The 26,197-nt window shown below is 42.4% G+C and overlaps 1 protein-coding gene across 1 annotated transcript; it reads left to right on the forward strand.

Annotated features, from left to right (window-relative positions):
• The first annotated feature begins 21,736 nt into the window (after window positions 1-21,736).
• Window positions 21,737-24,303, forward strand: LOC149622683 (uncharacterized). The gene is made up of 4 exons (XM_089853585.1): window positions 21,737-21,748; window positions 21,877-23,014; window positions 23,105-23,368; window positions 23,447-24,303. Exons 1-4 carry the CDS (start codon window positions 21,737-21,739, stop codon window positions 24,301-24,303), a joined length of 2,271 nt encoding a protein of 756 aa, XP_089709711.1.
• Window positions 24,304-26,197: the final 1,894 nt, after the last annotated feature.

Here is a 26,197-nt window from a genome sequence, read left to right on the forward strand (position 1 = left end):
GTCCCGAGACCAAATAATCACGATACCAAATAGTCCCGAGACCAATTAGTCACGATACCAAATATTCCCGAGACCAAATAATCACGATGCTTAATAGTCCCGAGAGAAAATACTCACGATACTTAATAGTCCCGAGACCAAATAATCACCATACTTAATAGTCCCGAGACCAAATAATCACGATACCAAATAGTCCCGTGACCAAATAATCACGATACTTAATAGTCCCGAGACCAAATAATCACGATACCAAATAGTCCCGAGACCAAATAATCACGATACCAAATAGTCCCGAGACCAAATAGTCCCGAGACCAAATAATCACGATACCAAATAGTCCCGAGACCGAATAATCACGATACCAAATAGTCCCGAGACCAAATAATCACGATACCAAATAGTCCCGAGACCAAATCATCACGATACCAAATAGTCCCGGGACCAAATAATCACGATACCAAATAATCACGATACCAAATAATCACGATACCAAATAGCCCCGAGGCCAAACAATCACGATGCTTAATAGTCCCGAGAGAAAATAATCACGATACCAAATAGTTCCGAGACCAAATAATCACGATACCAAATAGTCCCGAGACCAAATAATCACGATACCAAATAGTCCCGAGACCAAATAATCACGATACCAAATAGTCCCGAGACCAATTAGTCACGATACCAAATATTCCCGAGACCAAATAATCACGATGCTTAATAGTCCCGAGAGAAAATACTCACGATACTTAATAGTCCCGAGACCAAATAATCACCATACTTAATAGTCCCGAGACCAAATAATCACCATACTTAATAGTCCCGAGACCAAATAATCACGATACCAAATAGTCCCGTGACCAAATAATCACGATACTTAATAGTCCCGAGACCAAATAATCACGATACCAAATAAATAATCACGATACCAAATAGTCCCGAGACCGAATAATCACGATACCAAATAGTCCCGAGACCAAATAATCACGATACCAAATAGTCCCGAGACCAAATCATCACGATACCAAATAGTCCCGGGACCAAATAATCACGATACCAAATAATTACGATACCAAATAGCCCCGAGGCCAAACAATCACGATAATTAATAGTCCCGAGAGAAAATAATCACGATACCAAATAGTTCCGAGACCAAATAATCACAATACCAAATAGTCCCGAGACCAAATAATCACGATACCAAATAGTCCCGAGACCAAATAATCACGATACCAAACAGTCCCGAGACCAAATAGTCACGATACCAAATATTCCCGAGACCAAATAATCACGATGCTTAATAGTCCCGAGAGAAAATACTCACGATACTTAATAGTCCCGAGACCAAATAATCACCATACTTAATAGTCCCGAGACCAAATAATCACGATACCAAATAGTCCCGTGACCAAATAATCACGATACTTAATAGTCCCGAGACCAAATAATCACGATACCAAATAGTCCCGAGACCAAATAATCACGATACCAAATAGTCCCGAGACCAAATAGTCCCGAGACCAAATAATCACGATACCAAATAGTCCCGAGACCGAATAATCACGATACCAAATAGTCCCGAGACCAAATAATCACGATACCAAATAGTCCCGAGACCAAATCATCACGATACCAAATAGTCCCGGGACCAAATAATCACGATACCAAATAATCACGATACCAAATAATCACGATACCAAATAGCCCCGAGGCCAAACAATCACGATGCTTAATAGTCCCGAGAGAAAATAATCACGATACCAAATAGTCCCGAGACCAAATAATCACGATACCAAATAGTCCCGAGACCAATTAGTCACGATACCAAATATTCCCAAGACCAAATAATCACGATGCTTAATAGTCCCGAGAGAAAATACTCACGATACTTAATAGTCCCGAGACCAAATAATCACGATACTTAATAGTCCCGAGACCAAATAATCACGATACCAAATAGTCCCGTGACCAAATAATCACGATACCAAATAGTCCCGAGACAAATAATCACGATACCAAATAGTCCCGAGACCAAATTTTCACGATACCAAATAGTCCCGAGACCGAATAATCACGATACCAAATAGTCCCGAGACCGAATAATCAAGATACCAAATAGTCCCGAGACCAAATAATCACGATGCTTAATAGTCCCGAGAGAAAATACTCACGATACTTAATAGTCCCGAGACCAAATAATCACGATACTTAATAGTCCCGAGACCAAATAATCACGATACCAAATAGTCCCGTGACCAAATAATCACGATACCAAATAGTCCCGAGACCAAATAATCACGATACCAAATAGTCCCGAGACCAAATTTTCACGATACCAAATAGTCCCGAGACCGAATAATCACGATACCAAATAGTCCCGAGATCGAATAATCACGATACCAAATAGTCCCGAGACCAAATAATCACGATACTAAATAGTCCCGAGACCAAATAATCACGATACCAAATAGTCCCGAGACCAATTAGTCACGATACCAAATATTCCCGAGACCAAATAATCACGATGCTTAATAGTCCCGAGAGAAAATACTCACGATACTTAATAGTCCCGAGACCAAATAATCACCATACTTAATAGTCCCGAGACCAAATAATCACGATACCAAATAGTCCCGTGACCAAATAATCACGATACTTAATAGTCCCGAGACCAAATAATCACGATACCAAATAGTCCCGAGACCAAATAATCACGATACCAAATAGTCCCGAGACCAAATAGTCCCGAGGCCAAATAATCACGATACCAAATAGTCCCGAGACCGAATAATCACGATACCAAATAGTCCCGAGACCAAATAATCACGATACCAAATAGTCCCGAGACCAAATCATCACGATACCAAATAGTCCCGGGACCAAATAATCACGATACCAAATAATCACGATACCAAATAATCACGATACCAAATAGCCCCGAGGCCAAACAATCACGATGCTTAATAGTCCCGAGAGAAAATAATCACGATACCAAATAGTTCCGAGACCAAATAATCACGATACCAAATAGTCCCGAGACCAAATAATCACGATACCAAATAGTCCCGAGACCAATTAGTCACGATACCAAATATTCCCGAGACCAAATAATCACGATGCTTAATAGTCCCGAGAGAAAATACTCACGATACTTAATAGTCCCGAGACCAAATAATCACCATACTTAATAGTCCCGAGACCAAATAATCACGATACCAAATAGTCCCGTGACCAAATAATCACGATACTTAATAGTCCCGAGACCAAATAATCACGATACCAAATAGTCCCGAGACCAAATAGTCCCGAGACCAAATAATCACGATACCAAATAGTCCCGAGACCGAATAATCACGATACCAAATAGTCCCGAGACCAAATAATCACGATACCAAATAGTCCCGAGACCAAATCATCACGATACCAAATAGTCCCGGGACCAAATAATCACGATACCAAATAATCACGATACCAAATAGCCCCGAGGCCAAACAATCACGATGCTTAATAGTCCCGAGAGAAAATAATCACGATACCAAATAGTTCCGAGACCAAATAATCACAATACCAAATAGTTCCGAGACCAAATAATCACGATACCAAATAGTCCCGAGACCAAATAATCACGATACCAAACAGTCCCGAGACCAATTAGTCACGATATCAAATATTCCCGAGACCAAATAATCACGATACCAAATAGCCCCGAGGCCAAACAATCACGATGCTTAATAGTCCCGAGAGAAAATAATCACGATACCAAATAGTTCCGAGACCAAATAATCACGATACCAAATAATCACGATACCAAATAGCCCCGAGGCCAAACAATCACGATGCTTAATAGTCCCTAGAGAAAATAATCACGATACCAAATAGTTCCGAGACCAAATAATCACGATACCAAATAGTCCCGAGACCAAATAATCACGATACCAAATAGCCCCGAGGCCAAACAATCACGATGCTTAATAGTCCCGAGAGAAAATAATCACGATACCAAATAGTTCCGAGACCAAATAATCACGATACCAAATAGTCCCGAGACCAAATAATCACGATACCAAATAGTCCCGAGACCAAATAATCACGATACCAAATAGTCCCGAGACCAATTAGTCACGATACCAAATATTCCCAAGACCAAATAATCACGATGCTTAATAGTCCAGAGACCAAATAATCACGATACCAAATAGTCCCGAGACCAAATAATCACGATACCAAATAATCACGAGACCAAATAGTCCCGAGACCAAATAATCACGATACTTAATAGTCCCGAGACCAAATAATCACGATACTTAATAGTCCCGAGACCAAATAATCACGATACCAAATAGTCCCGAGACCAAATAATCACGATACCAAATAGTCCCGAGACCAAATAATCACGATACCAAATAGTCCCGAGACCAAATTTTCACGATACCAAATAGTCCCGAGACCGAATAATCACGATACCAAATAGTCCCGAGACATAAAATCACGATACTAAATAGTCCCGAGACCAAATAATCACGATACCAAATAGTCCCGAGACCAAATAATCACGATACCAAATAGTCCCGAGACCGAATAATCACGATACCAAATAGTCCCGAGACCAAATAATCACGATACCAAATAGTCCCGAGACCAAATCATCACGATACCAAATAGTCCCGGGACCAAATAATCACGATACCAAATAATCACGATACCAAATAGCCCCGAGGCCAAACAATCACGATGCTTAATAGTCCCGAGAGAAAATAATCACGATACCAAATAGTTCCGAGACCAAATAATCACGATACCAAATAGTCCCGAGACCAAATAATCACGATACCAAATAGTCCCGAGACCAATTAGTCACGATACCAAATATTCCCGAGACCAAATAATCACGATGCTTAATAGTCCCGAGAGAAAATACTCACGATACTTAATAGTCCCGAGACCAAATAATCACCATACTTAATAGTCCCGAGACCAAATAATCACGATACCAAATAGTCCCGTGACCAAATAATCACGATACTTAATAGTCCCGAGACCAAATAATCACGATACCAAATAGTCCCGAGACCAAATAATCACGATACCAAATAGTCCCGAGACCAAATAGTCCCGAGACCAAATAATCACGATACCAAATAGTCCCGAGACCGAATAATCACGATACCAAATAGTCCCGAGACCAAATAATCACGATACCAAATAGTCCCGAGACCAAATCATCACGATACCAAATAGTCCCGGGACCAAATAATCACGATACCAAATAATCACGATACCAAATAATCACGATACCAAATAGCCCCGAGGCCAAACAATCACGATGCTTAATAGTCCCGAGAGAAAATAATCACGATACCAAATAGTTCCGAGACCAAATAATCACGATACCAAATAGTCCCGAGACCAAATAATCACGATACCAAATAGTCCCGAGACCAAATAATCACGATACCAAATAGTCCCGAGACCAATTAGTCACGATACCAAATATTCCCGAGACCAAATAATCACGATGCTTAATAGTCCCGAGAGAAAATACTCACGATACTTAATAGTCCCGAGACCAAATAATCACCATACTTAATAGTCCCGAGACCAAATAATCACCATACTTAATAGTCCCGAGACCAAATAATCACGATACCAAATAGTCCCGTGACCAAATAATCACGATACTTAATAGTCCCGAGACCAAATAATCACGATACCAAATAAATAATCACGATACCAAATAGTCCCGAGACCGAATAATCACGATACCAAATAGTCCCGAGACCAAATAATCACGATACCAAATAGTCCCGAGACCAAATCATCACGATACCAAATAGTCCCGGGACCAAATAATCACGATACCAAATAATTACGATACCAAATAGCCCCGAGGCCAAACAATCACGATAATTAATAGTCCCGAGAGAAAATAATCACGATACCAAATAGTTCCGAGACCAAATAATCACAATACCAAATAGTCCCGAGACCAAATAATCACGATACCAAATAGTCCCGAGACCAAATAATCACGATACCAAACAGTCCCGAGACCAAATAGTCACGATACCAAATATTCCCGAGACCAAATAATCACGATGCTTAATAGTCCCGAGAGAAAATACTCACGATACTTAATAGTCCCGAGACCAAATAATCACCATACTTAATAGTCCCGAGACCAAATAATCACGATACCAAATAGTCCCGTGACCAAATAATCACGATACTTAATAGTCCCGAGACCAAATAATCACGATACCAAATAGTCCCGAGACCAAATAATCACGATACCAAATAGTCCCGAGACCAAATAGTCCCGAGACCAAATAATCACGATACCAAATAGTCCCGAGACCGAATAATCACGATACCAAATAGTCCCGAGACCAAATAATCACGATACCAAATAGTCCCGAGACCAAATCATCACGATACCAAATAGTCCCGGGACCAAATAATCACGATACCAAATAATCACGATACCAAATAATCACGATACCAAATAGCCCCGAGGCCAAACAATCACGATGCTTAATAGTCCCGAGAGAAAATAATCACGATACCAAATAGTCCCGAGACCAAATAATCACGATACCAAATAGTCCCGAGACCAATTAGTCACGATACCAAATATTCCCAAGACCAAATAATCACGATGCTTAATAGTCCCGAGAGAAAATACTCACGATACTTAATAGTCCCGAGACCAAATAATCACGATACTTAATAGTCCCGAGACCAAATAATCACGATACCAAATAGTCCCGTGACCAAATAATCACGATACCAAATAGTCCCGAGACAAATAATCACGATACCAAATAGTCCCGAGACCAAATTTTCACGATACCAAATAGTCCCGAGACCGAATAATCACGATACCAAATAGTCCCGAGACCGAATAATCAAGATACCAAATAGTCCCGAGACCAAATAATCACGATGCTTAATAGTCCCGAGAGAAAATACTCACGATACTTAATAGTCCCGAGACCAAATAATCACGATACTTAATAGTCCCGAGACCAAATAATCACGATACCAAATAGTCCCGTGACCAAATAATCACGATACCAAATAGTCCCGAGACCAAATAATCACGATACCAAATAGTCCCGAGACCAAATTTTCACGATACCAAATAGTCCCGAGACCGAATAATCACGATACCAAATAGTCCCGAGATCGAATAATCACGATACCAAATAGTCCCGAGACCAAATAATCACGATACTAAATAGTCCCGAGACCAAATAATCACGATACCAAATAGTCCCGAGACCAATTAGTCACGATACCAAATATTCCCGAGACCAAATAATCACGATGCTTAATAGTCCCGAGAGAAAATACTCACGATACTTAATAGTCCCGAGACCAAATAATCACCATACTTAATAGTCCCGAGACCAAATAATCACGATACCAAATAGTCCCGTGACCAAATAATCACGATACTTAATTGTCCCGAGACCAAATAATCACGATACCAAATAGTCCCGAGACCAAATAATCACGATACCAAATAGTCCCGAGACCAAATAGTCCCGAGGCCAAATAATCACGATACCAAATAGTCCCGAGACCGAATAATCACGATACCAAATAGTCCCGAGACCAAATAATCACGATACCAAATAGTCCCGAGACCAAATCATCACGATACCAAATAGTCCCGGGACCAAATAATCACGATACCAAATAATCACGATACCAAATAATCACGATACCAAATAGCCCCGAGGCCAAACAATCACGATGCTTAATAGTCCCGAGAGAAAATAATCACGATACCAAATAGTTCCGAGACCAAATAATCACGATACCAAATAGTCCCGAGACCAAATAATCACGATACCAAATAGTCCCGAGACCAATTAGTCACGATACCAAATATTCCCGAGACCAAATAATCACGATGCTTAATAGTCCCGAGAGAAAATACTCACGATACTTAATAGTCCCGAGACCAAATAATCACCATACTTAATAGTCCCGAGACCAAATAATCACGATACCAAATAGTCCCGTGACCAAATAATCACGATACTTAATAGTCCCGAGACCAAATAATCACGATACCAAATAGTCCCGAGACCAAATAGTCCCGAGACCAAATAATCACGATACCAAATAGTCCCGAGACCGAATAATCACGATACCAAATAGTCCCGAGACCAAATAATCACGATACCAAATAGTCCCGAGACCAAATCATCACGATACCAAATAGTCCCGGGACCAAATAATCACGATACCAAATAATCACGATACCAAATAGCCCCGAGGCCAAACAATCACGATGCTTAATAGTCCCGAGAGAAAATAATCACGATACCAAATAGTTCCGAGACCAAATAATCACAATACCAAATAGTTCCGAGACCAAATAATCACGATACCAAATAGTCCCGAGACCAAATAATCACGATACCAAACAGTCCCGAGACCAATTAGTCACGATATCAAATATTCCCGAGACCAAATAATCACGATACCAAATAGCCCCGAGGCCAAACAATCACGATGCTTAATAGTCCCGAGAGAAAATAATCACGATACCAAATAGTTCCGAGACCAAATAATCACGATACCAAATAATCACGATACCAAATAGCCCCGAGGCCAAACAATCACGATGCTTAATAGTCCCTAGAGAAAATAATCACGATACCAAATAGTTCCGAGACCAAATAATCACGATACCAAATAGTCCCGAGACCAAATAATCACGATACCAAATAGCCCCGAGGCCAAACAATCACGATGCTTAATAGTCCCGAGAGAAAATAATCACGATACCAAATAGTTCCGAGACCAAATAATCACGATACCAAATAGTCCCGAGACCAAATAATCACGATACCAAATAGTCCCGAGACCAAATAATCACGATACCAAATAGTCCCGAGACCAATTAGTCACGATACCAAATATTCCCAAGACCAAATAATCACGATGCTTAATAGTCCAGAGACCAAATAATCACGATACCAAATAGTCCCGAGACCAAATAATCACGATACCAAATAATCACGAGACCAAATAGTCCCGAGACCAAATAATCACGATACTTAATAGTCCCGAGACCAAATAATCACGATACTTAATAGTCCCGAGACCAAATAATCACGATACCAAATAGTCCCGAGACCAAATAATCACGATACCAAATAGTCCCGAGACCAAATAATCACGATACCAAATAGTCCCGAGACCAAATTTTCACGATACCAAATAGTCCCGAGACCGAATAATCACGATACCAAATAGTCCCGAGACATAAAATCACGATACTAAATAGTCCCGAGACCAAATAATCACGATACCAAATAGTCCCGAGACCAAATAATCACGATACCAAATAGTCCCGAGACCAAATAATCACGATACTTAATAGTCCCGAGACAAAATAATCACGATACTTAATAGTCCCGAGACCAAATAATCACGATACCAAATAGTCCCGAGACCAAATCATCACGATACCAAATAGTCCCGGGACCAAATAATCACGATACCAAATAATCACGATACCAAATAATCACGATACCAAATAGCCCCGAGGCCAAACAATCACGATGCTTAATAGTCCCGAGAGAAAATAATCACGATACCAAATAGTTCCGAGACCAAATAATCACGATACCAAATAGTCCCGAGACCAAATAATCACGATACCAAATAGTCCCGAGACCAAATAATCACGATACCAAATAGTCCCGAGACCAATTAGTCACGATACCAAATATTCCCGAGACCAAATAATCACGATGCTTAATAGTCCCGAGAGAAAATACTCACGATACTTAATAGTCCCGAGACCAAATAATCACCATACTTAATAGTCCCGAGACCAAATAATCACCATACTTAATAGTCCCGAGACCAAATAATCACGATACCAAATAGTCCCGTGACCAAATAATCACGATACTTAATAGTCCCGAGACCAAATAATCACGATACCAAATAAATAATCACGATACCAAATAGTCCCGAGACCGAATAATCACGATACCAAATAGTCCCGAGACCAAATAATCACGATACCAAATAGTCCCGAGACCAAATCATCACGATACCAAATAGTCCCGGGACCAAATAATCACGATACCAAATAATTACGATACCAAATAGCCCCGAGGCCAAACAATCACGATAATTAATAGTCCCGAGAGAAAATAATCACGATACCAAATAGTTCCGAGACCAAATAATCACAATACCAAATAGTCCCGAGACCAAATAATCACGATACCAAATAGTCCCGAGACCAAATAATCACGATACCAAACAGTCCCGAGACCAAATAGTCACGATACCAAATATTCCCGAGACCAAATAATCACGATGCTTAATAGTCCCGAGAGAAAATACTCACGATACTTAATAGTCCCGAGACCAAATAATCACCATACTTAATAGTCCCGAGACCAAATAATCACGATACCAAATAGTCCCGTGACCAAATAATCACGATACTTAATAGTCCCGAGACCAAATAATCACGATACCAAATAGTCCCGAGACCAAATAATCACGATACCAAATAGTCCCGAGACCAAATAGTCCCGAGACCAAATAATCACGATACCAAATAGTCCCGAGACCGAATAATCACGATACCAAATAGTCCCGAGACCAAATAATCACGATACCAAATAGTCCCGAGACCAAATCATCACGATACCAAATAGTCCCGGGACCAAATAATCACGATACCAAATAATCACGATACCAAATAATCACGATACCAAATAGCCCCGAGGCCAAACAATCACGATGCTTAATAGTCCCGAGAGAAAATAATCACGATACCAAATAGTCCCGAGACCAAATAATCACGATACCAAATAGTCCCGAGACCAATTAGTCACGATACCAAATATTCCCAAGACCAAATAATCACGATGCTTAATAGTCCCGAGAGAAAATACTCACGATACTTAATAGTCCCGAGACCAAATAATCACGATACTTAATAGTCCCGAGACCAAATAATCACGATACCAAATAGTCCCGTGACCAAATAATCACGATACCAAATAGTCCCGAGACAAATAATCACGATACCAAATAGTCCCGAGACCAAATTTTCACGATACCAAATAGTCCCGAGACCGAATAATCACGATACCAAATAGTCCCGAGACCGAATAATCAAGATACCAAATAGTCCCGAGACCAAATAATCACGATGCTTAATAGTCCCGAGAGAAAATACTCACGATACTTAATAGTCCCGAGACCAAATAATCACGATACTTAATAGTCCCGAGACCAAATAATCACGATACCAAATAGTCCCGTGACCAAATAATCACGATACCAAATAGTCCCGAGACCAAATAATCACGATACCAAATAGTCCCGAGACCAAATTTTCACGATACCAAATAGTCCCGAGACCGAATAATCACGATACCAAATAGTCCCGAGATCGAATAATCACGATACCAAATAGTCCCGAGACCAAATAATCACGATACTAAATAGTCCCGAGACCAAATAATCACGATACCAAATAGTCCCGAGACCAATTAGTCACGATACCAAATATTCCCGAGACCAAATAATCACGATGCTTAATAGTCCCGAGAGAAAATACTCACGATACTTAATAGTCCCGAGACCAAATAATCACCATACTTAATAGTCCCGAGACCAAATAATCACGATACCAAATAGTCCCGTGACCAAATAATCACGATACTTAATAGTCCCGAGACCAAATAATCACGATACCAAATAGTCCCGAGACCAAATAATCACGATACCAAATAGTCCCGAGACCAAATAGTCCCGAGGCCAAATAATCACGATACCAAATAGTCCCGAGACCGAATAATCACGATACCAAATAGTCCCGAGACCAAATAATCACGATACCAAATAGTCCCGAGACCAAATCATCACGATACCAAATAGTCCCGGGACCAAATAATCACGATACCAAATAATCACGATACCAAATAATCACGATACCAAATAGCCCCGAGGCCAAACAATCACGATGCTTAATAGTCCCGAGAGAAAATAATCACGATACCAAATAGTTCCGAGACCAAATAATCACGATACCAAATAGTCCCGAGACCAAATAATCACGATACCAAATAGTCCCGAGACCAATTAGTCACGATACCAAATATTCCCGAGACCAAATAATCACGATGCTTAATAGTCCCGAGAGAAAATACTCACGATACTTAATAGTCCCGAGACCAAATAATCACCATACTTAATAGTCCCGAGACCAAATAATCACGATACCAAATAGTCCCGTGACCAAATAATCACGATACTTAATAGTCCCGAGACCAAATAATCACGATACCAAATAGTCCCGAGACCAAATAGTCCCGAGACCAAATAATCACGATACCAAATAGTCCCGAGACCGAATAATCACGATACCAAATAGTCCCGAGACCAAATAATCACGATACCAAATAGTCCCGAGACCAAATCATCACGATACCAAATAGTCCCGGGACCAAATAATCACGATACCAAATAATCACGATACCAAATAGCCCCGAGGCCAAACAATCACGATGCTTAATAGTCCCGAGAGAAAATAATCACGATACCAAATAGTTCCGAGACCAAATAATCACAATACCAAATAGTTCCGAGACCAAATAATCACGATACCAAATAGTCCCGAGACCAAATAATCACGATACCAAACAGTCCCGAGACCAATTAGTCACGATATCAAATATTCCCGAGACCAAATAATCACGATACCAAATAGCCCCGAGGCCAAACAATCACGATGCTTAATAGTCCCGAGAGAAAATAATCACGATACCAAATAGTTCCGAGACCAAATAATCACGATACCAAATAATCACGATACCAAATAGCCCCGAGGCCAAACAATCACGATGCTTAATAGTCCCTAGAGAAAATAATCACGATACCAAATAGTTCCGAGACCAAATAATCACGATACCAAATAGTCCCGAGACCAAATAATCACGATACCAAATAGCCCCGAGGCCAAACAATCACGATGCTTAATAGTCCCGAGAGAAAATAATCACGATACCAAATAGTTCCGAGACCAAATAATCACGATACCAAATAGTCCCGAGACCAAATAATCACGATACCAAATAGTCCCGAGACCAAATAATCACGATACCAAATAGTCCCGAGACCAATTAGTCACGATACCAAATATTCCCAAGACCAAATAATCACGATGCTTAATAGTCCAGAGACCAAATAATCACGATACCAAATAGTCCCGAGACCAAATAATCACGATACCAAATAATCACGAGACCAAATAGTCCCGAGACCAAATAATCACGATACTTAATAGTCCCGAGACCAAATAATCACGATACTTAATAGTCCCGAGACCAAATAATCACGATACCAAATAGTCCCGAGACCAAATAATCACGATACCAAATAGTCCCGAGACCAAATAATCACGATACCAAATAGTCCCGAGACCAAATTTTCACGATACCAAATAGTCCCGAGACCGAATAATCACGATACCAAATAGTCCCGAGACATAAAATCACGATACTAAATAGTCCCGAGACCAAATAATCACGATACCAAATAGTCCCGAGACCAAATAATCACGATACCAAATAGTCCCGAGACCAAATAATCACGATACTTAATAGTCCCGAGACAAAATAATCACGATACTTAATAGTCCCGAGACCAAATAATCACGATACCAAATAGTCCCGAGACCAAATAATCACGATACCAAATAGTCCCGAGACCAAATAGTCCCGAGACCAAATAATCACGATACCAAATAGTCCCGAGACCGAATAATCACGATACCAAATTGTCCCGAGACCAAATAATCACGATACCAAATAGTCCCGAGACCAAATCATCACGATACCAAATAGTCCCGGGACCAAATAATCACGATACCAAATAATCACGATACCAAATAGCCCCGAGGCCAAACAATCACGATGCTTAATAGTCCCGAGAGAAAATAATCACGATACCAAATAGTTCCGAGACCAAATAATCACGATACCAAATAGTCCCGAGACCAAATAATCACGATACCAAATAGTCCCGAGACCAAATAATCACGATACCAAATAGTCCCGAGACCAATTAGTCACGATACCAAATATTCCCGAGACCAAATAATCACGATGCTTAATAGTCCCGAGAGAAAATACTCACGATACTTAATAGTCCCGAGACCAAATAATCACCATACTTAATAGTCCCGAGACCAAATAATCACGATACCAAATAGTCCCGTGACCAAATAATCACGATACTTAATAGTCCCGAGACCAAATAATCACGATACCAAATAGTCCCGAGACCAAATAATCACGATACCAAATAGTCCCGAGACCAAATAGTCCCGAGACCAAATAATCACGATACCAAATAGTCCCGAGACCGAATAATCACGATACCAAATAGTCCCGAGACCAAATAATCACGATACCAAATAGTCCCGAGACCAAATCATCACGATACCAAATAGTCCCGGGACCAAATAATCACGATACCAAATAATCACGATACCAAATAATCACGATACCAAATAGCCCCGAGGCCAAACAATCACGATGCTTAATAGTCCCGAGAGAAAATAATCACGATACCAAATAGTTCCGAGACCAAATAATCACGATACCAAATAGTCCCGAGACCAAATAATCACGATACCAAATAGTCCCGAGACCAAATAATCACGATACCAAATAGTCCCGAGACCAATTAGTCACGATACCAAATATTCCCGAGACCAAATAATCACGATGCTTAATAGTCCCGAGAGAAAATACTCACGATACTTAAGAGTCCCGAGACCAAATAATCACAATACTTAATAGTCCCGAGACCAAATAATCACCATACTTAATAGTCCCGAGACCAAATAATCACGATACCAAATAGTCCCGTGACCAAATAATCACGATACTTAATAGTCCCGAGACCAAATAATCACGATACCAAATAGTCCCGAGACCAAATAGTCCCGAGACCAAATAGTCCCGAGACCAAATAATCACGATACCAAATAGTCCCGAGACCGAATAATCACGATACCAAATAGTCCCGAGACCAAATAATCACGATACCAAATAGTCCCGAGACCAAATCATCACGATACCAAATAGTCCCGGGACCAAATAATCACGATACCAAATAATCACGATACCAAATAGCCCCGAGGCCAAACAATCACGATGCTTAATAGTCCCGAGAGAAAATAATCACGATACCAAATAGTTCCGAGACCAAATAATCACAATACCAAATAGTCCCGAGACCAAATAATCACGATACCAAATAGTCCCGAGACCAAATAATCACGATACCAAACAGTCCCGAGACCAAATAGTCACGATACCAAATATTCCCGAGACCAAATAATCACGATGCTTAATAGTCCCGAGAGAAAATACTCACGATACTTAATAGTCCCGAGACCAAATAATCACCATACTTAATAGTCCCGAGACCAAATAATCACGATACCAAATAGTCCCGTGACCAAATAATCACGATACTTAATAGTCCCGAGACCAAATAATCACGATACCAAATAGTCCCGAGACCAAATAATCACGATACCAAATAGTCCCGAGACCAAATAGTCCCGAGACCAAATAATCACGATACCAAATAGTCCCGAGACCGAATAATCACGATACCAAATAGTCCCGAGACCAAATAATCACGATACCAAATAGTCCCGAGACCAAATCATCACGATACCAAATAGTCCCGGGACCAAATAATCACGATACCAAATAATCACGATACCAAATAGCCCCGAGGCCAAACAATCACGATGCTTAATAGTCCCGAGAGAAAATAATCACGATACCAAATAGTTCCGAGACCAAATAATCACGATACCAAATAGTCCCGAGACCAAATAATCACGATACCAAATAGTCCCGAGACCAAATAATCACGATACCAAATAGTCCCGAGACCAATTAGTCACGATACCAAATATTCCCAAGACCAAATAATCACGATGCTTAATAGTCCCGAGAGAAAATACTCACGATACTTAATAGTCCCGAGACCAAATAATCACGATACTTAATAGTCCCGAGACCAAATAATTACGATACCAAATAGTCCCGTGACCAAATAATCACGATACCAAATAGTCCCGAGACCAAATAATCACGATACCAAATAGTCCCGAGACCAAATTTTCACGATACCAAATAGTCCCGAGACCGAATAATCACGATACCAAATAGTCCCGAGACCGAATAATCACGATACCAAATAGTCCCGAGACCAAATAATCACGATGCTTAATAGTCCCGAGAGAAAATACTCACGATACTTAATAGTCCCGAGACCAAATAATCACGATACTTAATAGTCCCGAGACCAAATAATCACGATACCAAATAGTCCCGTGACCAAATAATCACGATACCAAATAGTCCCGAGACCAAATAATCACGATACCAAATAGTCCCGAGACCAAATTTTCACGATACCAAATAGTCCCGAGACCGAATAATCACGATACCAAATAGTCCCGAGACCGAATAATCACGATACTAAATAGTCCCGAGACCAAATAATCACGATACCAAATAATCACGATACCAAATAGTCCCGAGACGAAATAATCACGATACCAAATAGTCCCGAGACCAAATAATCACGATACTAAATAGTCCCAAGACCAAATAATCACGATACCAAATACTCCCGAGACCAAATAATCACGATACCAAATAGTCCCGAGACGAAATAATCACGATACCAATTAGTCCCGAGACCAAATAATCACGATACCACATAGTCCCGAGACCAGATAATCACGATACCAAATAGTCCCGAGACCAAATAATCACGATACCTAATAGTCCCGAGACCAAATAATCACGATACCAAATAGTCTAGAGACCAAATAATCACGATACCAAATAGTCCCGAGACCAAATTATCACGATACCAAATAGTCCCGAGACCAAATAATCACGATATCAAATAGTCCCGAGACCAAATAATCACGATACAAAATAGTCCCGAGCCCAAATAATCACGATACAAAATAGTCCCGAGACCAAATAATCACGATACCAAATAGTCCCGAGACCAAATTATCACGATACCAAATAGTCCCGAGACCAAATTATCACGATACCAAATAGTCCCGAGACCAAATAATCACCATATCAAATAGTCCCGAGTCCAAATAATCACGATACAAAATAGTCCCGAGCCCAAATAATCACGATACAAAATAGTCCCGAGCCCAAATAATCACGATACCAAATAGTCCCGAGACCAAATAGTCCCGAGACCAAATAATCACGATACTAAATAGTCCCGAGACCAAATAATCACGATACCAAATAGTCCCGAGACCAAATCGGTGAAACCAACGAGTCCCGCGACGAAATCGGCGAGACCAATTCAGCGAGACCATATTTTCCTGTTCCTGTATATGCACATAGATGTATGCCTAGATAACAGCACGAACTTCTGCACGAGCACTATATAGGGAGGAGTGAGAGATAGGGAGAAAAAGGACACATTGGAGGGCAGTTTTTAAGCGGGTTCTCAGGAGAAGAACACACGCAAGAGGCGCGTTATTATTGTATGACACAATTGTATCTAACCCATTAGTTTTGACATTAAAACAAGTTGTTCTTAATAATTATACCATTATTGCGTTCTTGAACTGTTATGTATATACATGCACCGCGTTATAGATGGCGCAACGCTCTTCACATATAGAGGCGCTTCCAGGGCCGTCTTAAGTGCTATATGGGCCCCTGGGCAGTGCAGTATATTGGGCCCCCTAATCCCCTATACAAAGCAAATTAAACGAGAAATAAAAATATTTATTATTATCCTTCAAACAAAAGTCTACAAATTTAAAATTCAACGCAAAGTCAGAAACATTTGCGCTTTTCCTTGAAAATTCCATTACAATTGGATCGAAGTCGATAATTTTTTGGATCGCCATTACGTAATTCACATTTGAACATATTTTTTGAAAAATATCTTGTCTTGGAATTCTAATGCTTTCTTCATCCTCTTTATACACTCGGCGTGTCTTGGAAAGGTCGCTTTCATGGTTCTGACAAGATGTCGGCCCATTTCGAATCCAGCATTCAACTGTGTTAGTATTGCCGATTACCCATAGCCCTGCATCTGTTTCCTGGAAGGAAGATGCTTTCGTTCCACATTTAGGCACTTCCACTGGTGAAATATCCGGACTTGTAGGAACAAGTGATGACACCACTGCAATGTCGGTTGGAACTGTCGTTGAGGGCTTCGGTGATATTGTTGAAAGAGTAATTTTACCAGGCTTAGCACTTCTCATAGCGTTTTGATGGAACCATGATGTTACCTTGCGAAGTTTATTAGCTTTCTCTTTCTCCTGCGCAGCTCGTTTTATCTTCTGGACACCGCTCAAAGTATTACGTTTCATTTTTGATTTGATAACTAATAATCTCTATTTATATAGTGTGTCTAACATCTCAGCCATAATTTTATTCATAACAGGCATATTTTAAACAGAGTGGTCTACTTTCAGCAGGGAAAGAAATAGACTTGTACCCCACGTGCCACCTAACAGCGAGAATGAGCGAGAAAATTCCAGGTTTTCTTTCTGCGCATGGGCAAAATGACAGTATAGACTGAGTCTGATTCAGGGTGAAGGTTTCAAACTAAATAAATAAGCTGATGTGCGGTTGTGAAGTGAGGCCATGGGGAGGGGGGATAATCTAAATGCCTAGGCAATGGGTGACTATCTTATAGGTCTCAGATTTTTAGTTTTACATTTTTCAAGTTCGAAGGCCAAATTTTTCATTGAAAAGACTGAATAACCGATGGAAAGTAGTTTATATTTTTTAGTGGTTTTCTTATGACAAGAAATGTAAAATGAGTATTATTTGACAATTATGGGGCCCCTGGGCCAGTGCCGAACGGGCCCAATGGATAAGACGGCACTGGGCGCTTCCCTTTATTCCGCGCCATTCGGGCTCCCTGCCTCAACGTAGACACACGCGCGTAACACATGTATCAATTTGCTATTTTAACATTCAATAAACAATATCGTTACTGAAATAGACAAGTTGTTTCTCAGTTAATATACAGTATAGAGTTAACAGAACATAAAATTGGCGACGGAGATGGGATTTGTCTGAGCGTTTTTCCGGACAAAGTGCGTTTCCCACCTTTCGTAGCTCCGGACTCCCGTCCCTACACAAAGGGTCATCGCCGCTACGACCTTTCGCGCCTACGACCGCAATCGGGATTTTCCACATCGCGCCGCGCTTTCTCCCCCCGTTTCGGGCCGTCCATTCCGTTTTCCACCACATAACGAGACTATGGGGTCGTTTGGTCTTTTACCTACGTTTGATGAGCATGCTGATCCCTGGAATAAATATGCCCAAAGGTTAGATGCTTATTTTATTGCCAATGAGATTACTTCGGCCGGGCGAAAGGCCGGTATTCTGCGTACTGCACTCTCGGCCCGTACCCATGACATGCTGGTGGAACTGTACCATCACGTGGAGGTAAGCACGAAGACCTATGATGAATTGAAGATTTCCCTGGCAACACACTTTGATCCAAAGCCCTCACGCATTATCGAGCGCTACCATTTCAATAGGCGCAGCCGCAACCCTGACGAAACCGTGCAAATGTTCATCACAGAGCTCTGCAAACTGAGCAAACACTGCGAATTCACGGGCTCCCTACTCGACGAACTGATCCTTGACCGTTTGGTCTGCGGCATCAACGACACAGGGATGCAACAACGATGCCCCTTCCTCTCTCGTCCGAAGACACACCCGTCCCGACCGAGTACGTTTTCTTACTTCGCGCTGTGACCGCGACCGGCCCCCTCTCTGTCGTGGAACTCGATTCTCTCACTCTGGCCGACACCGACCTCATGCAACTTCGCGCTTACATGCAGCATGGATGGCCCACTACGTCCATCCCCAGCCCTTTGGCTCCTTACTACCGTCGACGCAACGACCTTTCCACGTTCAACAACATCCTTCTGTTGGGATATAGAGTCATTATCCCTCGCAGTAAACGCCACGCCATGCTCCTCGAGCTGCATAGCTCCCATCAAGGGATTGTTGGCATGAAGGCCACGGCCCGTTCACGCGTCTGGTGGCCAAACAGACGGGGACATCGAAACTCTTGTGAAAACCTGCGCCACTTGCTAGCAGGAGGCTGCCATGCCTGCGTCCAGCCATACACCTTGGTTGCCGCCACAAACCCCGTGGGAGCGGGCCCATGCCGATTTCGCTGGCCCCCTTGAAGGTAAATTCCTCATCATTTTAGCTGACGCATACATTAAGTGGAAAGAATGCGCACCACGAGCAGTGAGGCTGTGATAGAATTTCTTACGAAACATATCGCACGTTTTGGAATCATTCAGACGCTCGTCACCGACAATGCCACGTGTTTTACCAGCGGACCCTTCCAGGACTTTACCTCCACCGCTGGCATAAAGCATGGCCTCACACCCCCTTACCATCCCGCTTCAAATGTTCGCGACGAGCGCAGCGTGCGCACCGTCAAATCTAGCCTCCGGAAGATTCAAGGGGGGAGTAATGACGCTATACACCTTCTCAATCTCGGGCTGGACACACACAAATCGGGGTCATTGGATGCCCGTCTTGCAAAAATCCTATGTAATCATCGTCGCACCCCGACTCTCAATGGGCATTCCCCATTCTCTCTAATTTTCGGCGGCCGGGCTATCTTAACTACCCTCGACCAATGCAACCCCCTCGCCTTGGGTGTCTCACCTGATCTGGAAGTTCCTTCTATACATCCACCTCTCCCGCGCAAGTTTCGCATCGATGACCCTGTTTACGCGAAAAACTTCGGGAAAGGTCCCAAATGGTTTGAGGGTACCATAACCGCGCATCTCGGAACTATGATGCATTTTATCCAAACGCCGCATGGCCCGATACGGCGCCATAGGAATCAAATCCGCCTGCGATTGCCAACGTCCCGGAAGCCGCTACATCCGCTAACTCGGTCCTCTTTGACCACGATCTTTCCCAGTCCTCACATGAGGCCGGCCGCGGATCCACCTGCCGCCCCTAGGGCGTTGGAACCGACAGCCTGTCCCAGTCACGCACTGCCCACGGAACAACCTGCCACTCCCCTGGTGCAAGAACCACTCGCACTTTCTCCGCTACCTCACGCATCATCAGTTCCGCCCATTACGCACAAAACCGTATCTCGACAACGCACCGACCCTTCTACCGCTTACGCGCATCCACCGTGTACCAGGAGGCCCCCGAACCGTCTCAATTTGTGAAAAATGTTCCCTGTTCGTTCATGTTTGGACTATTATCTTTAAATTGTTTTGTTAGACTGTCTTTGAATTATTGTTGTTAGACTAATACGTGTTTTTATCATTTAATTGTTTTTATTTGCTCAATGTTCCACTTTCTATATATCCCTGAACATTTCATCTATCAGGAAGGTACTGTTATGTATGTACAACACATGCACCGCGTTATAGATGGCGCCATGCTCTTCACTTATAAAGGCGCTTCCCTTTATTCCGCGTGTGAGGCAGCGAACACGCGCCATTCGGGCTCCCTGCCTTAACATAGACACACGCGCGTAACACACGTATCAATTTGCTATTATAACATTCAATAAACCATATCGTTACTGAAATAGACTTTTTGTTTCTCAGTTAATATATAGAGTTAACAGAACATAAAATGATCATACAACAATGGCGACGGAGGTGGGATCCGCCTGAGCATTGCAATCCCTCGTGAAGACCTTACCAAGGCCTAACAAACCCTGCTCTTTTTTCGCGCCAAATTTCGCCCCTCGTCTTGCACCACACCCAAGCTCATTCCACGCTTGCAGCTAAGAAGCCACATTCTTCTTACTCGCCGTTCCCGTAAGAGGATTTACAATAATTATGGGTACGTTTTACTCATGTTTGATGAACATACGGATGCCTGGAACAAATATGCCCCACAACTGGAAGCTTACTTTATTGCTAATGAAATAGATGACGTAAAGAAGAAGGCTGGCATTTTACGAACAGCTCTTTCAGCTCGTACGCATGACATGCTGGTTGAACTCTTTCATCAAGCGGCAATAAGCACGAAAACCTTCCAGGAATTAATGGATGCGTTGGCTAAACACTTTGATCCAAAGCCCTCTCGCATTATTGAACGTTATCACTTCAATAGTCGAAACAGAAAACCTGAAGAAACGGTTCAAATGTATGTCACAGAGCTTCGCAAAAACTGTGAATTTCAAGGCACTCTACTCGATGAATTAATACTAGACAGGCTTGATTGCGGAATCAACGATGAACAAATGCATCAAAGATTATTTGCGGAGGAAGATCAAAAATTAACGTTGTCTAGCGCCACTATGCTGGTAGCTATGGAAAACGCCGCTCGTAACACCCAAATCATCCAAAAGCAGAATGGCACGAGCACGAGCATCCATCAAATCCAGCAAGCCACGCAGCGGAATTTACGACCTGAACAGCACAGCGTGCGCACACAGAACCAAATGAAACTGGGACACACACCTTCAACCGGAAACGTCTCCATCAACTCTCGCAACACATTACCCAAACCGCAAGGAAAAATTAGCAACGGTCGCTTTCGGGTGGATGCGAATGCATGCATCCTCTGTGCTGGAATTGGGCACACTGGCAAGAATTGTCCCCACGCTTCAGCTACATGCGCTTTGTGCAAGAAAACGGGCCATGTTTCTAGAGGTTGCCTCTCTACTTTTAACAAGCCTCTCAACTCAACGACTAAGAAGGCACAACCTCCAAACATAGTCAATCGTGTCAGCGTAACTTGCCCCGAAGGGGATAGCACACCACAATTCCCATCGGAGGATTATCTCGATTGTCCGGTATACCGTCTCAACAATCAAACTCCAACAGTCAATATTCTCGAGACAATACCGCCTCCAGAAACTCTAACATGTAAAATCAATGGTACCGCAATTGTATTTGAAATGGACACAGGATCAGGTCATACAATGATCACTGCCACCGATTATCACAAACTACCAAACAAAAATGAACTGTAAACTTTTTCATCCAATTTGCGTTCGTACTCAGAAAACATAGTGAATGTTCTGGGTTTGCTGAAAGTGCTCGTAGAATATAATGGGACCAGTACCAAATTACCTCTATGGGTTGTAAATGGGCCAGGACCAAACTTATGTGGTCGAACATGGACATATTCCTCATTGAACATTCTTCCCACGCTCCACACGACTCACACTAACCAGTTGTCGCCAGCGCCATTATCCAGCAGCAGTCTTCCTTTGCCAAACTTGACCCTTGAGCAAATATTAGAGAAAAATATGCTGTTTTCTCTCCGCGAGTTGGAAAACTCAAAGGTATTCAGGTGCACCTTCATGTGAAGCCGGACGCTATTCCAATTTTTCGTAAAACAAGGTCAATCCCCCATTGTTCGGGCCGACGCTGTTGAAAGCGAAATCAGAGGTATGCAACAAGAAGGTATCATTGAAGAAGTTTATCGCTCTGATTGGGGCTCCCCTATAGTCCCAGTGCAAAAGAAGGAAGCGGGCGCAATACGAATTTGCGAAGATTTTAAATCAACACTCAACCCACAACTTAATTCTGATAAATACCACCTTCCACGACCAGAAGATCTATTTGCACGGCTAGCCTGTTGCTGTTTCTTCTCAAAACTCGATTTGCGAGAGGCTTACAACCAAATCGAACTGGACGAGGAATCTCGCAAATACGTCACAATCAACACACCTTTTGGCCTTTTCGCTTTTACACGCCTCACCCAGGGTGTTACTTCCTCATCGGCCATTTTTCAACGGATAATGAAAACGTTACTCCGGCCTTTCAAGCAGGTCTTTCCTTTTCAGTACTACGTTTTGCTTGGTGGAAAAACCGCCAAGGATCATCTAAGACAACTCGACCAAACGTTTACCCTTTTCCGAACACACAACCTCAAGCTCAAAAAGGAAACGTGTAAATTTCTTGTCCTATCAGTTGAATTTCTAGGCCACGCGTTCGATGCCGCTGGGCTACACCCACAAGTTTCCAAGATTCAAGCAGTTATGGATGCTCCAGCGCCCCACAATGTTGAAACTCTGCGCTCTTTCCTGGGCCTTCTGAACTATTACGCTAAGTTTTTTCCCAACAATGCAACGAGCTTAGCGCCCTTGTACAATCTCTTACATAAGACTACCCCATGGGTGTGGGGTCCTACGGAAGAAGCGTCGTTTCAGGAAACTAACCTCCCTTCGCGACTCCAACCTCCTGGTACATTATGATGTAAGCAAGGCAGTCACCTTAGCATTCGACGCATCACCTGTATCTTTCATTAACGACTCAAGATTAATAACAACAGAAAGACTTTATTAAACCCGTATAACTTTAACCCGTACATACGTAGTTAGCTTACATATTTTTTTTCCTACTGATGATAGTCCCATAGCTTCTGGCTATAAGTTACTCTATACAAAATTAGTACACTAGCGCCATCTAATGTCAAGTCCACAACACTGCCTTTCCCCAGAAGAAAAGATAATTATAAGTCCAACAAAACGCGTGGCTTGGGTACTCTTTTTGATCTTCGCAAATTCGATGTGTTAGAAGGTTCTGGCGTGGACGGTGTACATGGCTGTGCCTGTTCAGTGTCAGGCGTTAGGTCGGGAGCGTTTGGCGTTGAATTTTCATGAGCTCCAAACTCTTGTGTTTCTGGTTCTTGTGCCGTCGCTGAATGATTATGTGGACTGGTGTCATTCCTTAAAGGTATTCGTGGTCGTAATTGATGGTTTTGCCTTCTGACATTGCCATGAGGTGTCGCGACGTCGAACATAACTTGGCCCTGGTTCCTGATTATTTCGCCGGTGAACCATTTGTCTCCTTGCCCAAAATTTCTAGCATAGACCGTATCGCCAGTTTGAAATTTGAATGTTTCCTTCTCCGTATGTGGGTGGGGAACTCCGACTGTTGGGTTGATTAAATTCAGCCGAGTCCGAATAGAATATTTTAACATGAGGTCGGCAGGTGACAAACCCGTGGTCGTTATTGGTGTGCGGCGATAGTTCAACAGAACTCGACTTATCTGGGTTCGTAGGTCATGGTCTGATGACTTCGCTAGACCAGTCTTGACTGTTCGTACGGCCCGCTCCGCCAGTCCATTGGACGCCGGGTGATATGGTGGTGTAAAAAGTTGCTTGATTCCGTTCGCTTTCAGAAATTGAACTGTTTCTAGAGCGGTGAACGGTGTTCCATTGTCGGATACGACTAGTGATGGCAGGCCAAATCGAGCAAAGAGGTCCCGAAGCTCGATGATGGTGGCGGATGCAGTAGCAGAGTTTACCACTAGGGCCTCAATCCAATTAGTGTAAGCGTCAACCACGATTAATATCATTTTCCCATTGATCGGACCGGCATAGTCAATGTGGATTCTCTGCCATAGGGCAGTAGACGCTGGCCATGATTCGTACGATATAGCCCGTGGCATTGGAGCATTCTGTTGACAGCGTTCACAAGCGCTAACGACGAACTCTATGGTCTTGTCTATTAACGGCCACCAAAATTTGTTTCGAGCGAGGCCTTTCAAGCGGGTCATACCCTGGTGAGTGCTGTGCAACTCGTCTAACATTGCACGCTGTAATGGTGGTGGTACAATAACCCGTGAGCCCCATAGCAGCACTCCATCCACGCTCGTTATTTCCGCCCGCTTCATCCAATAAAAACGGAAACCGTCGTCAGCGAGACCCTTCGGTTGCTTTGTTGGCCACCCATGATAAGTGTAATCGAGTACTCTGGCGAGTGTAGGGTCATTGGCGGTTGCCACTCTGATGTCGTCATCAGATACTGGGGAAGTAGGGTCGGATAAGGAGCGTACAAGCAAAACTATATCTTGCGGTACAGGTGGGTCAACCTGCGCGGAGTCCACTGGAAGACGACTGAGGGCGTCGGCGTTATTATTTTGGGTACCTTTCCTGTATTTAATTACATAATGGTAGGCGGCCAAAGTTAACGCCCACCGTTGGATCCGAGACGCCGCCTTGCGAGGAATTTGTTTCTTCTCAGATAGAAGTGAGAATTTGTTTCTTCTCAGATAGAAGTGAGACCAGAGGCTGGTGGTCAGTTAATAAGGTGAATCGGCGACCAAAAAGGTAATCACGATACTTGGTGACGCCAAACACCAAT

This window comes from Phalangium opilio, unplaced genomic scaffold (assembly GCF_054372755.1).
Source record: "Phalangium opilio isolate 3A_F unplaced genomic scaffold, DU_Popi_V2 ptg000194l_1, whole genome shotgun sequence".
Classification (NCBI taxonomy): Eukaryota; Metazoa; Arthropoda; class Arachnida; order Opiliones; family Phalangiidae; genus Phalangium; species Phalangium opilio.

What these genes read in the sequence shown, in the direction of transcription:
- LOC149622683 (XM_089853585.1), top strand. An exon ending in TGAAATGGACACAGGATCAG is followed by an intron (nt 23,015 to 23,104) that starts GTCATACAATGA and finishes GTTCGTACTCAG; the next exon opens with AAAACATAGTGAATGTTCTG. An exon ending in AAATATGCTGTTTTCTCTCC is followed by an intron (nt 23,369 to 23,446) that starts GCGAGTTGGAAA and finishes TCGTAAAACAAG; the next exon opens with GTCAATCCCCCATTGTTCGG.